This window comes from Neophocaena asiaeorientalis, unplaced genomic scaffold (assembly GCF_003031525.2).
Source record: "Neophocaena asiaeorientalis asiaeorientalis breed wild unplaced genomic scaffold, Neophocaena_asiaeorientalis_V1.1 scaffold229, whole genome shotgun sequence".
NCBI classification, from domain to species: domain Eukaryota; kingdom Metazoa; phylum Chordata; class Mammalia; order Artiodactyla; family Phocoenidae; genus Neophocaena; species Neophocaena asiaeorientalis.
Window position 1 is genome coordinate 5,434,846 of NW_020174096.1, and position 14,631 is coordinate 5,449,476.

The window sequence follows — 14,631 nt, forward strand, 5'->3', positions numbered from 1 at the left end:
TTCAATATAATGTTAGTGTGTAGTGCTGTTTCAGAAAGTATATTAAATATATTTGATTATATCTTTATCATGAACATCAACTGTTTTTCTCTCAGATTCAAAAGAATTTGCTATTATAGTTTCCAAGCTTGGTAAAGATCTATCGGTATTCACATCCTTATAAAATAATGTATGCATTCTTCTCTTCACACACAGAAGAGTGTTAGCTAAGCATCTTTTGGGGCCTGAAGAAATGAGCTGCCTTCCTTCTGTATAATTCACTATTTCTTTCTCTCCTCCGTCTTGCATCTAAACCATCTTATGTCTTATCTCTGTGTAAGGAAGAGACAAACCTGGCCTACTGATGTCAATACAGAGGAAACGCTAGGTTCATAAACAGAATTTAGTGGCTACGTGCACTCCATCCTGGGTCTTGCTTCTTTTGGGTTGAGATATAGACCTTACACCAAGAAGAGTCCTCAACTGAAAGCCATCTGTTCTACAGTATCAGAAGTAGTGACTTCTCACTTTCACGAAAGGGAAAGATTACAAAGAAGTTCTCCTCCTTTCTTAAAGTCAGAAGAAAGTGAGGTTAAATAAAACCAATTCAAGTTCTTCATAGAAACAGCTAGCATTTACTGAGTACTTCATACACAAGACACCATACAAGGTGCCTTACATATTTTATTTTCACATAAGAAATGAATTAAATAAATCAATCAGGGCTTCCCTGGTGGCGCAGTGGTTGAGAGTCCGCCTGCCGATGCAGGGGACACGGGTTTGTGCCCCGGTCTGGGAAGATCCCACATGCTGCGGAGCGGCTGGGCCCGTGAGCCATGGCTGCTGAGCCTGCTGAGCCTGCGCGTCCGGAGCCTGTGCTCCACAACGGGAGAGGCCACAGCAGTGAGAGGCCCGCGTACCGCAAAAAAAAAAAAAAAAAAAACCCCACAAATAAATCAATCTAATTTTTCAAAAGCTAACAACACAAAATAATAGGCAAACCTTTAAATGCAGAAAAAACCTATTTATTCACAAATTATACAATACACATCCATTACTCAAAACAACATACAAAATAGTAAGTGCTCACTTCTCTAGATACCCAACTATCTGCCCTTTGAGAATATACCTTATTAAACAAAATAAAATATAATTAATATTTGTTTTTTGGGTCTTTCTAAAACTAACTTCTTTAACCAGAGCTAACTTTCTGATACAACTTTAGGGAAAAAATATAATACTTTCCAAGGTAAGTGCTGGCTTCTCCAACTCTGAAAAAAAGAGGTAAGCATTCGACTAAAAGAAATGTTTTTAAATTATCTCAGAAAAATGTACAGTATTACATGTACATGCCCTCAGAGGGTAAGGTGAGATTCTTTAAAATAACTTACTTCCTCTCTAACAAGGATAAAATTAATTTTAAACCAATAATAGCTTCCTGAGTTTCAGAAGTAACAGTACACAGCAGTTCTACTGTACTAACATATATGTGGCATAAAAATAACAATTAATATTAGCAGTGACAGTATTGACTTGTGGATGTGACTGTGGCCTTTCAATGAAATATATTCTGCAATATATCCTTTCTACTCACGGGACTGAACCATAAATCACATTTCAGTTTCTATGTATGTTGTGCCTAAGGTATTCATTCATTGGCACTTTAATAAATCTCTACTTTTTTTTTCTCCAATTTTTAGAAAGGTATAATTTAGCTATTTAAAACTGTGATTGTTTCTCATTTCACTGAGTAGTTCCAGAAAAGTTAACTAGAAAAGGAATTCCAAACCATCAGCTGGAAAGTTATATCAAGAGATAAGTTATTTTCAAGGGTTTTAATCTTGTAAAAATAAGGAAAAGAAAATAGCTGCTTTTGACTGGGACAACAGCAGTGCAATTTGTTATGATGTATCTATAAGAGCCATTCATTTTAAAAAATGCACATCTTAAAAATGACTCATTTGGTACTAAGGACTACTCTAAATAAAACCATGATTCTGACATTTATCAGTATTTCACACATCTAACAAATACTGAAGCTAGCAACTACCATTGTTATAAATAATTATAAAGTCAAAACAAAAGCACAAATCAGAATTAAGAGAAACTTCAGAAAATATTCAGAATGTACACATTTGCATGCATTTTCAGTCAAACTTTCAAGGATCCCACATATAACCAAATGACAACCTTGAATCAAAATGAATGTCAAAAAGATTCAAGCTTTGTGACAGACTTACTCTAATGAAAGAAGAGAAAAAGAAGAGTGAAGAGTAACAGCAGGGTATTTCTAGCAGGGCAAGAAGCCTACTTCCTTTATCATAAAAGCCAACAAGTCAATATTTTAATAACACTGGCCATCAAGTTATTCACTATTTGAGAATTTACTTTTCAAGTTGTATCTTTAAAATGCATTCACTTATATATTTGGATTAAATTAAGCTTATTAATCAAAAAACCACTGTACTCAGAATTTTAATCTTAAGAAGCTGAAATCATAGCTTATCAAAGCAGAGTCCAAACACTACACAATAATTCTTCCATTTAGTTTTCATATGCCTCATCTGAAAAACTTATTTTACAAACAGGAGTTTTGCCCTGTTTCTCTAAATGCCCCAACGGCTAAAATTTAGGTGGCAAAGATAGATTCAAATGATTCCTGCTAAGCTTCATCGGGCTTTGATAAAAACAGAGCCATCTGGTGGAGCAGCACCGTCTTCCTTCTCAGTCACAGTCTCTACAGTCCCAGAAGCCGACACAATAACCATTGTTTTATCTGCTGCAACTGTCTTCTGTTTTTCAGCAATAGCTGCACAAACAGCTACAATCTCCTCACTTTCAAAGTCATACTCAGGAATTGACTTTGGTGAGAAATGTGTTACCTCTGCTGGCGCTTCACTTTTTTTAATCCTCTGTGCTACCTTCTGCTGCTCCTGGAGCGTTCTTGCCCAAGAAAGGTCTTCTTTCCATATTTCAGGGTTCATTGGATAGATGTGAAGGGCTACTTGAAAACTTCGAATTGCCTAGGGAGGAGAAAAGGTCAGATGTTTTTGTTTGCTTAGTTTTAAAAAAGGAGTGTATTTAATATAATCCACAATATCCATATCTCTCTCTCTCTTTTTCCTCAATGTATTAGAATGTAAAGATGGAAGTTAGAGCTGTTCTCTACCCACTAGATGATGGTTACAGTAAAAAAAAAAAAAAAAAAAAAAAAAAAGAAAAAAAAAAAAAAAAAAAAAAAAAAAAAAGAGTCAAAGAGTGTAAAAGAAAGTGGCTGACAAATTGTTGATGAGGACTAAAAGTCTATTAAAACAGAGGTACTGATATTATGGCTCAAAACAAGGCAAATGCATTGTTCAGCTTCTGCAGATCAGCAAATATATAAATCTGGCGATTTCCTGGGCTAACCCATGATCAGAAAGGTACCAGGAATGCATATCTTTGAAGCCAAGAGTTTAGATCATAATAATGATAACACGTCTTGAGTGTCACAGGAGACAAAGAAGGACATTATATAATGATAAAAGTGTCAATTCACCAGAAAAATATAACGATTATAAATATATATGCACCCAACATCAGAACATTTAAGTACATAAACACTGACAGAACTGAAGGGAGAAACAGACAGCAATAAAGTATTAGTAGTGGATTCAACACCCCACTTTCAATAATGGATAGAACATTCAGACAGAAGATCAATAAGGAAACAGAAGATCTGAACAACACTATAGACCAAAGGGACCTAACAGACATATATAGAATGATTCATACAACAGCAGCAAAATACACATCATTCTCAAGAACACACAGAACATTTCCAGGATAGATCACATCTTAGGTCACAAAACAAGTCTTAAATTTAAGAAGACATACCAAGTATCTTTTCTGACTACAATGAAATAAAACTAGAAATCAACAGCAGAAGGAAACTGGAAAAACTTACAGACACATGGAAATAAAACAGCACACTCTTGAACAACCAGTGAGTCAAAGAAGAAATCAAAAGAGAAATTAAAACATATCTTGAGATGAAAATTAAAATGTAACATCCTGATACTATAGGATACAGCAAAAGCAAAACTAAGAGGAAGTTTATAATGATAAATGCCTACGTTAAAAAAAGAAAAGATCTCAAGGAAAAAAACCTAACTTTATACCTCGAAGAATTAGAAAATGAAAAACAAACTAAGCCTATGAACATTTTCCAACATACACACCTAGCTCTGCATAAAAATCTAAATACTCATAGATGTATATACAACTATTGACTTTTAATTTACTGCCTGTTCTATTTACCTATGTATTTTCTTATGTTTTTGTCCATATGTATATGTAGAAAGAACTGTGAGATGTTAGAAATTTTAGCTTGTTTTCGATATATTTTTTTATAGTATTCCCTTCATTATGACAATGAGTAAAGTTATTTTTTTAACCATTCTAGTATTTCAAAAGAACAGCTTAAGTTTACATAAAAATTACAAATTTAGATTTTTTCAAGTAGAGCCCTAAAACTGTATTAAATGGGGGAAAAACACTTTTAATTCCAAGAATTTCACAATATAAATAGAAAGAAATGTATCAAGCGGAAAAAATAACAGTTGAACAACTGGTACTCCTATTTTAAAAACTTAAAATATTGAATAATTTTACTTTTATTGGTTTATTCAAAGTATCTCTGTTGTCTCACCTGCAGTTTATTTTCTTTCTTTATAGGACAATCTTTGCTAAACATTATGTCCTAGAGATTTTTCCCATTACCATAGGTACTTATAAGCAAAACAGATAATGATTTGTAAGTTTCTAATAAACAGAAATGGGTAAAAAGTATCATAGAATAGACTTTTGTTTTGCTGTTAACCTGTTAGAAAACTAAATTCCTTGAATTTCTTTTTCCAACTCTGATATGATTTAAGTCTTCAGATAAAAAAGAGGAAAGATGACTATGTTAAATGGCAAGGAAAGAAAACAACCTTTGGTTTAACTTGTTTCCATCACTGTGAATTTTATTTCAGATTATCATTTTTAAGTTATTTTACTTTAAGCAATCCTTTTCTCATCAAAATTCCTTATGATTTTTGAGAATTTGAAAAATACCTTCTTTGGTAATTAGAAATAATGATATATTTACAAGAGTACCAGAAAAATCTAAGTTATCTACAACTGACTAAAGCCATTATTAGTAATGTTAAATTCAGGATTTACCAATAATTTTAGCCTTTAAAGAAACTTCTTTAGTATTTTTTTGCTTGTTTTGTTTTTAACTGTAAAAAGCTAATGAAAGCATGAAAAATCTTAATTTTTGATGACAAAGAGCAAATGTGGCACCACTATATTAGATTTACAGAAGTCTTTTAGGAAATTAGCTGTCAGGTATATATAGTTCAGTCAAAAGAAAAACAAAAACAGGACAATGCTCACAGCCAACTCTGACCTACCAAGCCTTTGCTACCTACAAGGTATAGTCCAGACAAGGTGAGAAATGCATCAAGTACCAGTTTAGAGTAAACTTTACACAATGAGTATTTCATTTTCATAAGCTTCTACCCTTCCCCATTTCTCCCCTCACTAAGCTTAGCAATTTTTCAGTCTGAATATTTATCACCATTACTCTCCTGTATTTCACTTTCTTCCTTCCTCAACATAATCTTTTAGTGGTTTTTGTCTCCATGGTGATACTAATACCACTTTATAATGTGATAAATTTAATGATGCAAGGAACTAACCTAAAAGTTGTTTTATATTTAAATAAGGTTTACCAAATGCCTACATTTCATGTTAATATTTTTTTAATTCCCATGATGTCAAATACCTGAAAAATATTCTAATCCTGATATAATTGATATCTATAATGGAAAAAGATGTTTGGTAATAACTCATCTGTGTTTATGGGTTAATACCTTTAAAAGGTTATTTGCTATTTACTTTTTGTGTACACATGATAAATGACTATTTACTTTTTGGTTCAGCTGATGAAAAGCATGTCAAAATAAAATGTCATCACTGTAATGATCCGACTTACTTACCAAGACTATCTCTCCTAATCCAAGCTGAGCACGTCCCAAAGTTTGCCAAGATTCCCATGAATGTGGATTTCTCTGGACAGCCATTTCCGCAGCATGAACTGCTGGGAACGTTTCATGAAGAGACATTAGGACCTATAGCCAAAAAAGAATAAACAAAACCCATCAGTAATATTCATAAATTAGCAAACTAAATACTAGCCAAAAAGAAAAAATGGATAATTGTATGTAAACAACTCTTTTCATTTTTAAAAATACATTTTTAGTCTGGAAAATGTAACATTTTAGTGGGTTTGACCCCCTTCTTTGCTCTTCAGGGTTAGAAATTATATTCTTCCTACTCCTGAAATAACTATGAAAAATATAAAGCATTCCCTTTTCAATTGATGAAACCTACTGTCCATCTGGTCAAAACCAGGTGGTCATATTCTGGCCATGGTGGCTCACAGCTATTTGAACCCCAATTCCCCTTCTATTTATTCTACTTACAATGTGTTTTTTTAGGGAACTCCAGGTCCTGCTGTCAAACAAGGTAAATTTAAATTTGTTCAACTACCCATCCTATCCCTAGTGAACATCTTTCTGCTATAAAAATCATTTAAACACTCCACCAGCCTCCCCACAACTGGGTTCTTCAAATCATACACATCAGAAAAATCAGGGAGTTCCAGAACCCTCTACCTCAATTTATGGGAAAGGGCTGGCTTTTATCTATAATATTTTGCCCATCTGCATTTCACAAGATTTGTGACACCATCATTATCAGATTCCAAATAAAACAACTCATTTCATATAGCTTGCCACAAATCCTATCTTTAATGCATACATATTTAAGATTAAAAATTAAAGACTTATCCAAATGAAGGTCCTCACAGCATTCCACTCAGTGGAAATAATTTATTTGGGTTTTTCCTGGAAAAACTACCATCAAAGCTGAAAAAGGATGTGCCCTATGTTTGGGATCATCATCTGCAAGATATGCTAGGTGTGGGGATCAAGGCTGAACTGCAACCACTCCCTGCCAGAAGTATGGTTAATTCTCTGTTTGAGATTTTAAACATCTTTTGGATAATCTAATACAAGTGCTCAGAGGTTTTCTTTATGAAATTTCCCACAAAATATTAAAACTGTATTTTTAAGTACAAATGTTATTTTTATAATATTAATAAATTGAGTCTATTCTGACCTTTTGCTATGGACTAGGCCATTATTAGAGAAATAGCATCATCTAGAATCCAACCCATCCTCATTCTGAAGAGACTGAGTTATTGCTAAGTCCACTACAATTAATTTCCAAGGAAAGCTAACACATTTCATTCATTTAACAGATCACCAGTGACTTTTTAAAGGACATCCATCTGCTCATATCTTAAGCAGTTAGGTTGAAATGAAAGTTAGCTTCACTGTGAAGTGTTTTAAACTTCTAATTTGATGCATGAAGAAGAGCCATAAATAATATGGTGACATATGTTTTTCCCAAATAAACTATATTTTTAAAAAAAGAAAATGGGGCTTCCCTGGTGGCGCAGTAGTTAAGAATCCGCCTGCCAATGCAGGGGACATGGGTTTGAGCCCTGGTCCGGGAAGATCCCACATGCCGCTGAGCAACTAAGCCCGTGTGCCGCAACTACTGAGCCTGCGCTCTAGAACCCGAGAGCCACAACTACTGAAGCCCGCACACCTAGAGCCTGTGCTCCGCTACAAGAAAAGCCACTGCAATGAGAAGCCTGTGCACTGCAACGAAGAGTAGCCCCCGCTCGCTGCAACTAGAGAAAGCCCGTGCGAAGCAATGAAGACCCAATGCAGCCAAAAGTAAATAAATTAAATAAATAAATTTACAAAAAAAAAGAAAGAAAATGGGAGGAAATGCTCTTTTGGTTCATCACCGCTCACCAGACATAGTGAGTGCAATTTCACAATGAAAGGGAAATTCTTCATAATTATTACCTGTGATTTCATCTCATACAGGGTAGCATCATTTGGGGTTAACTGTAGCGCTTCATCCCACTTCTGAATCGCCTCTCGGTATCTATGGTTGTTAAAGTTACATTAATATTATATTTTCAGTATGTCTTTGAGAGTACATGACCAAATTTAAAAATCAGAAAATAAGGAATAATTGTTTACCAAGAAATATCTCTATTCAAGAACTGATAATGGTGATGTTACAAAAGCAGGAAAATTCAAGACATGAAGGGAAAGGACAGCAAAAGAGAAAAAAGCAAAACCTAAATAAAAAAGATTTCTGAAAATTTTCAAGATTTTATTTTCTGGCCTAAGAAATCACCACCAGAATTTCTTCTTTTCACCAACCTCAATGTCTGCATGCGCTGTCATTCATTTCAGATGCATTACAAAGGATTTCTCTCAAGAACTTATAATCTAATTACAACCCTCGGCTCTACTGCAGCAATCTAGCTGACAGAGATGACAATTTAAGATGTTGCCAGGTCATTCTGTAAAGATTCTTCAGTTTTAAGATTTTTTGTCTATAAGCTCCAAGAACACAGGGACCATGTCTTAGTTATCACTATCAATAAATGGTAAGTTTATAAGATATGGGTCACATGAACGAAAAACAGTATGAAGACAGTGATTTCCACTATCATCTTTTCACTGATGTTCTCCCAGTCACAACTCTCTTCTGAGCTAACATCTCTACCTCGATTCCCTATAGACACCTCAAACTGAATATGCCCCAAACTGATCTTAGCATACTCCATGCCAAATCTGCAGCACAGTAGCACTTTTTTTTTTAATAAAATTAAGAAATGATTAAGTCCTGCATATTATCCAAAGCAGTCACCTTCACAGCATCCTTCCCAAGCAGTTAACTCATGTATACCTGATTATTTCTAGGAGGACAAAGTTCAAATTACTAGAATATTCTTCATTATAATGAGCTGAAACTTTCTATCCTGTACCTTCCCCTCAATGCTACTCATTCTCTTTTCTAGAGCTAAACAGAAAATATATAATCTACCAGTTTTCATTCCTGGCTACATAGAGACGATCTAGGGAGGTTTGTGAGGGGAAAAAAATACACGTGCGTGCACACACACACACACGCATATACACACACATATATGCTGGTCCCTGTCTCAGATCAATGAAAACAAATTCTTGGAGTAGGGCCCAGGCAGCTGTATTTTTTTAAAGTTCCCCAAGTTATGCTAATATAAACCAGAGTTCAGAACCACTGATAAGATCTCTATTGGGATATTAAGCCCTATCATGTACCGTCTTCTCTTAAATCTCTTCTTGCTACCCTTCCTTTCCTCCATGTATTCTAGTGTATAATTTCCTACCTTCTATGTGAAGATCCAAACCAAACATAACAACCAAAATGTGGGCTAACCTGCACTGATTATTATTTAAGCAGGGAGCAGAAAACTAAAGAAATAAAGGCAGAATCTGGTAGAAAATACAAAGCTGAAAACCATAAAAAAGTACATTCTCTATCTCTGCTTCCACCTTGCTACAGCACTCCTTTACTAGTAAATAATACAAATGGCAATACCATTTCCAGGGTCCTGTGCCACCATGGCACACGGCAAAAGGTCGGCAGCTATCTTAGAATAATTTTGCCACACTGCCAACTCCATGGCTAGCAGCAGGGGTGAAGGTGGACAGCACGCAAGTGCGCTACAGAAAGCCTGCCTTAACTGCCGCATGGGTTGTAGCAATGGCTACTGTTATTCTGTAGCAGCAGGCTAAGGTATCAATATAACAATAAGCTGAAGATTCACCCCACAATGGCTGGCAGTCTTTGTTTCTAGACAAACCACATCTGAATACACAGAAATGATTATCAGAACCACTGTTAATATCTTCTTCCCTAACAGGGGTCCCCGCTGAGCCCCGAGGAGGTATTTGCTTGAAGACTGTTTAACTCTGGGTGAAAGACTACTCGAATTTTAGGAACTACCAATGATCTGAAGACAGAGAGACCATTATTCACCTCATTTTTATGATGTGCTACCATGATGCTGTATGTTTTCCCGTCTCTGCCTGCAACAGACCTATTCTTAGGACACAAATCAAATCTTTAAGAGCTTCACCAAGTGAAAATTACTTCTCTATCAAGGATTTTGCCAAACTCAAGCACCTGTGTAGAGCCAGGGTCCCCCAAGTGGGAAGTAATAGTGGAGACATGCCGTCTCACTGGCCGCTGTCCTTCAATGCTCCTCCTTCCGTCTCACTCAGAGATCCCTTTGCAGTGCTCCATGCATTGCTCTGCTTTCCACGGGCCCTGGCACTTCTGTGCAGAGTCAGGCTATACCCACTAGCCTGGCCTGCACAGGCCTGAGTGGCTGGCACACAATTCTCCACACAAACTGTGCTTAGCACGTGGTATACACACGCTGGCTAAACCACTGTGTCCCACTGTTACTTTCTAGTTACCCTGAATGGGAACCTGAGGCTCACAGTTATTTTAAAATAATTGTCATGTCAGTGTTAGCTTAGACCCACCAAATGCACTTCAAAGTAAGACATTTAAGTATCTTTTCAGGTACCATTAAAATTCTTTATTTATGAATTCCAATTATTCTATTAAAATACCATCAACTCTACAGAATTAACTAACTAGCTCCTTCTGTAGCATCACCACCTATCAGGTCACACTGCTTGGATTCATATACTAATGCCTAAAGGAGCCCATTCTTAGTCTTTCCTTTCCCAGCCCCTTTAGATAAAGCAGCTTCCTTTAAGCCAAAAGTCCCTCTAAAAAAGGATGGAGAGAAAAGATACAAGGACTTCACCTGGTATTGCACTTAGCAAAAAAAAAAAACACACAGAGAAGGAAAGAGAAAGTCTGAACTTTACTGGCAGACTCTTAAACAGGGATAAAAACCACAGCTTGCAGAGAGGAGGAAAAGGGAAGGAGGAGGAAGACAGGGCCTGCAGATTCCAATGGACCTCTTCCTTCCTTGATCTGCACATGTACAGCTTTTAAGGCAGCTAAGACAGCAAATCCGTGCTGGCAACTATAAATTGCACTGGTGGCTTATATTGGTATTCAGTATTTTTTTGAACAAAAAATATTCTTAAATCAGGTCTTCCTTATATTCTTTACCTGAGTAAATGATACCTGTTTTGATATAAAAAATGTTTCCCTGGGTATACAAATAGAGAAGAAGCAGAAAACAGAGGAAAGTGGGCGTGGGTATGTGCGCACGTGTGCACACGCACGCGCACACACACACACACACACACACACACAGAAATTTAAGACACAATTTCACCACCCAAAGATCATAACCATAGTTAATATACTTAACATTTTATTGTATACCCTTCCAGTATATTTTAATATAACGTATATAACACACACACAAAACGTCTTCTCAAGTCCTGAAATCATCAAATTCTTCCCTCTACAGCATAATACTTAAAGACTGATTACTACCGTCCCAAATGGATCCTCCCTTGTTAGATACTAAAAGTAACCCTTTGGTACAAACTTCCAGTTATAAGATGAATACGTTCTAGAGACATAATGCACAGCATGGTGTGGTGACTCTAGTACTGTATCACATACTTGAAAGTTGCTAAGAGAGTAGATCTTAAATGTTCTCACCAAATACAAACAAAGTAATTTTATGAGGTGATGGATGTGTTAACTAACCTTATTGTGGGAATCATTTTGAAATATATACATGTTCAAATCATCACCTTGTAAACCTTAAACTTACACAGTGTTATATATCAATTATATCTCAATAAATCTGGAAAAAAGTTACACTTTGGCCATTACAATTCTCTTTTGGAAGAAAGTGTGCCACGAATAATAATTATTAAAGAAGAAAAAATGTATTTTGGAGGTCAAACAGAATACACATATTATGTTTGATGTAAAACTGACTGGAAATGAGATCACCTTAGAAGGAAGGTTGTATAACTCAAGATATCACTCACATTGATTTCTTTTAATTAAGAAAAAAAGCCACTGAGGGAAAAATAAGTATTATATTTACTCGTCTATACAACTCCCCTTCAGATTTTCTATTAATATGCCAGACGTACAAGGGACAGTTCCAGGTTAGTTTAGTTATCAGAATTAGCAATCTCTAAACTAATCAAGAATTCAAATGACACTAGTACTTTTTAAGTATAAGAAGATTATATCTAAAATACAAATCATATTCAGGTTGTTTAATCCTCTGAAACTAGTCTAGGTGTTTAACAATTAGAATTATAATTTTAAAATTTTGGTCTTATAGAAAAAAGGGGAAATCCTTATAGTGAAAAACAAATACAGCAGCAGCCTCTCATATCTTCTCTCCTCAATCTAGTACGCAGGTGCATGCACGCACACACAAACATACACTTAAAAGCTCTGCTTCAAATGAACAACTACTTTTTTTTTTTTTTTTGGCGGTAAGCGGGCCTCTCACTGTTGTGGCCTCTCCCGTTGCAGAGCACAGGCTCCGGACGTGAACAACTACTTTTAAACTACTGTAAACAATAAGAGGACATGTACAGGAACACTACTTTCAAAACCTTTGTAAGGGACAAAAAACTTTTTTCCTTCAACAACTTAAACATAAAAATAAACCTCTAAACAAATGCTGATGAAGGAAAGTTCTTAACGGGGGAAGAAAACAGCTAATAAATGCAGGAGAAATATTAGAATTTTAAAAATCATCACTTATGAAATAATGGATCTAGATGGATCTAAATGATGACCATCAGTGGATGCTAAAACCATTAGGGAAAAGATTGATGCAGAACTGTACAATGGAAGATAAGGCTGATATTCCCCTGAATGCTGTAACTGACCTTAGCATCACTAAAGGGACACCCAGATATTATATATATCATGATGTGATGTAACAGAAAGTAAATAACACCATGAATATTCTAGCAAAAAAAGAATTGAACTTCAATTGAAGCTGCCTGACTTAACTTCCAGTTTACATAAAATACAAGAGATGGAGAAAAAATCAGGCAAATCCAGAGTGTGAGCCAGTCTACTAAGCAATTTGCCTAGTTAATTCAAAAAGTCAATGCCATGGGAAAAACTTTTAAAGGTGAGAGAATTGTTCTAATGTTCTAAATAAGGGTCCACAAACTTTTTTCTGTAAAGGGCCAAATCGTAAATACTTTAGGCTTTGGAGACAAGACAGTCTGTTCCAACTACCTGACTCTGCTGCTCTAGTGTGAAAACAACCACAGACAACACAAATGAGTGGTGCTGTGTGCCAACAAAACTTTATTTAGAAAAACAGATGGCATACAAAGTTTGATCCACTAAACGTATGTAGTCTTAGACCCAGCTCTAAATTGAAAGAGACTAAAAACACCTAACAACCAGTAACGACGTATGAGTCTTGATTGGATCTTCAGCCAAAAAATCAGCTATAAAAAACATTTTATGGACAACTGCAAAACTAAATACGTATGAGATACTAACAAATATTAGGAAATTATTGTTGTCTTACATGCTAGTTATATTATGGTTATTTTGGAAATGTCCTTATTGATAGAAAATTCATATAGAAGTTTTCAGGGATAAGCTTTCATGATGTCTGCAACTTATTATCAAATGGTTCATAAAACATATACAGAGAAAGCAAATATGGCAAGATAACAATGCTGAATCTAGGTGGTGGGTAAACAGATACTCACTGTAATTTTCAACTTTTTTGTATGTTTCAAAATTTTCACAACAAAAAGTTAGAAAACAGTTTTTAATGGAAAGTTATAAGCATGTCCCCTATCTTTCTACATACACACATGCACACAATCACTAAAAGCCAAGTTTGCTGCTCGATAACAATATACTCAAAAACAAAAAGGGAAAAAAAGTAAACTATGTTTTTTTAAATGCACATCCAGTTTGATCTAGCAATTCCATTTCTATAAATCTTTCTTGGACTAACCTGTATGTATGCATACTTATATCTTTGAAAGGATACCCACTATATCATTTGTAAAAATTAAAGATGAAAACGTTCTTTTTCAAAAGAGGTAAGGTTAAATACATTTTAGAACATCATATAATGAAATACAAGTATCCCTTCATATCCAAATCTTTCTGGTTCCTGATTTCAGATAGTTAAGAGTCTGGATAGTAAGAGACCTATGACACAGCCATTTAAAAAAAAAAAAAAAAAGGACTTTCCCTATGGCACAGTGGTTGAGAATATGCCTGCCAATGCAGGGGACACAGGTTTGATCCCTGGTCCGGGAAGATCCCACATGCCACGGAGCAACTAAGCCCGTGCACCACAACTACTGAGCCTGCACTCTACAGCCCGTGCGCCACAACTACTGAAGCCCACACACCCTAGAGCCCGCGTGCCCCAACTACTGAGCCCACGCACTGCAACTACTGAAGCCCACGCACTCCAGGGCCCATGTGCCACAACTACTGAACCTGCGTGCTGCAACTACTGAAGCCTGCGTGCCTAGAGCCCGTGCTCTGCAACAAGAGAAGCCACCGCAATGAGAAGCCCACGCACAGCAACGAAGAGTAGCCCCCGCTCGCCACAACTAGAGAAAGCCCACGTGCAGCAACGAAGACCCAACACAGCCACAAAAAAAAAAGAGATCTCTAAGATGTATTAAGTTAAAAAGACAAGGGAGAGAATGCTATATATATATTATATTTAGAATGCTACCA

General features: G+C 35.8%; 1 protein-coding gene across 3 annotated transcripts in view; it reads right to left on the reverse strand.

Annotated features, from left to right (window-relative positions):
- Nucleotides 1-982: 982 nt before the first annotated feature.
- TTC33 (tetratricopeptide repeat domain 33) overlaps nucleotides 983-14,631 on the reverse strand; it is a 32,134-nt gene continuing 18,485 nt past the window's right edge. For all 3 annotated transcript variants that reach the window (XM_024754611.1, XM_024754610.1, XM_024754613.1), the window contains exons 3-5: nucleotides 7,950-8,031; nucleotides 6,006-6,137; nucleotides 983-3,002 (exon numbers count right to left, since the gene is read on the reverse strand). In XM_024754611.1, the coding sequence (XP_024610379.1) occupies nucleotides 2,649-3,002; nucleotides 6,006-6,137; nucleotides 7,950-8,031 (568 nt within the window). In that variant the 3' untranslated portion in view covers nucleotides 983-2,648. The remainder of the gene's footprint in view (nucleotides 3,003-6,005; nucleotides 6,138-7,949; nucleotides 8,032-14,631) is intronic.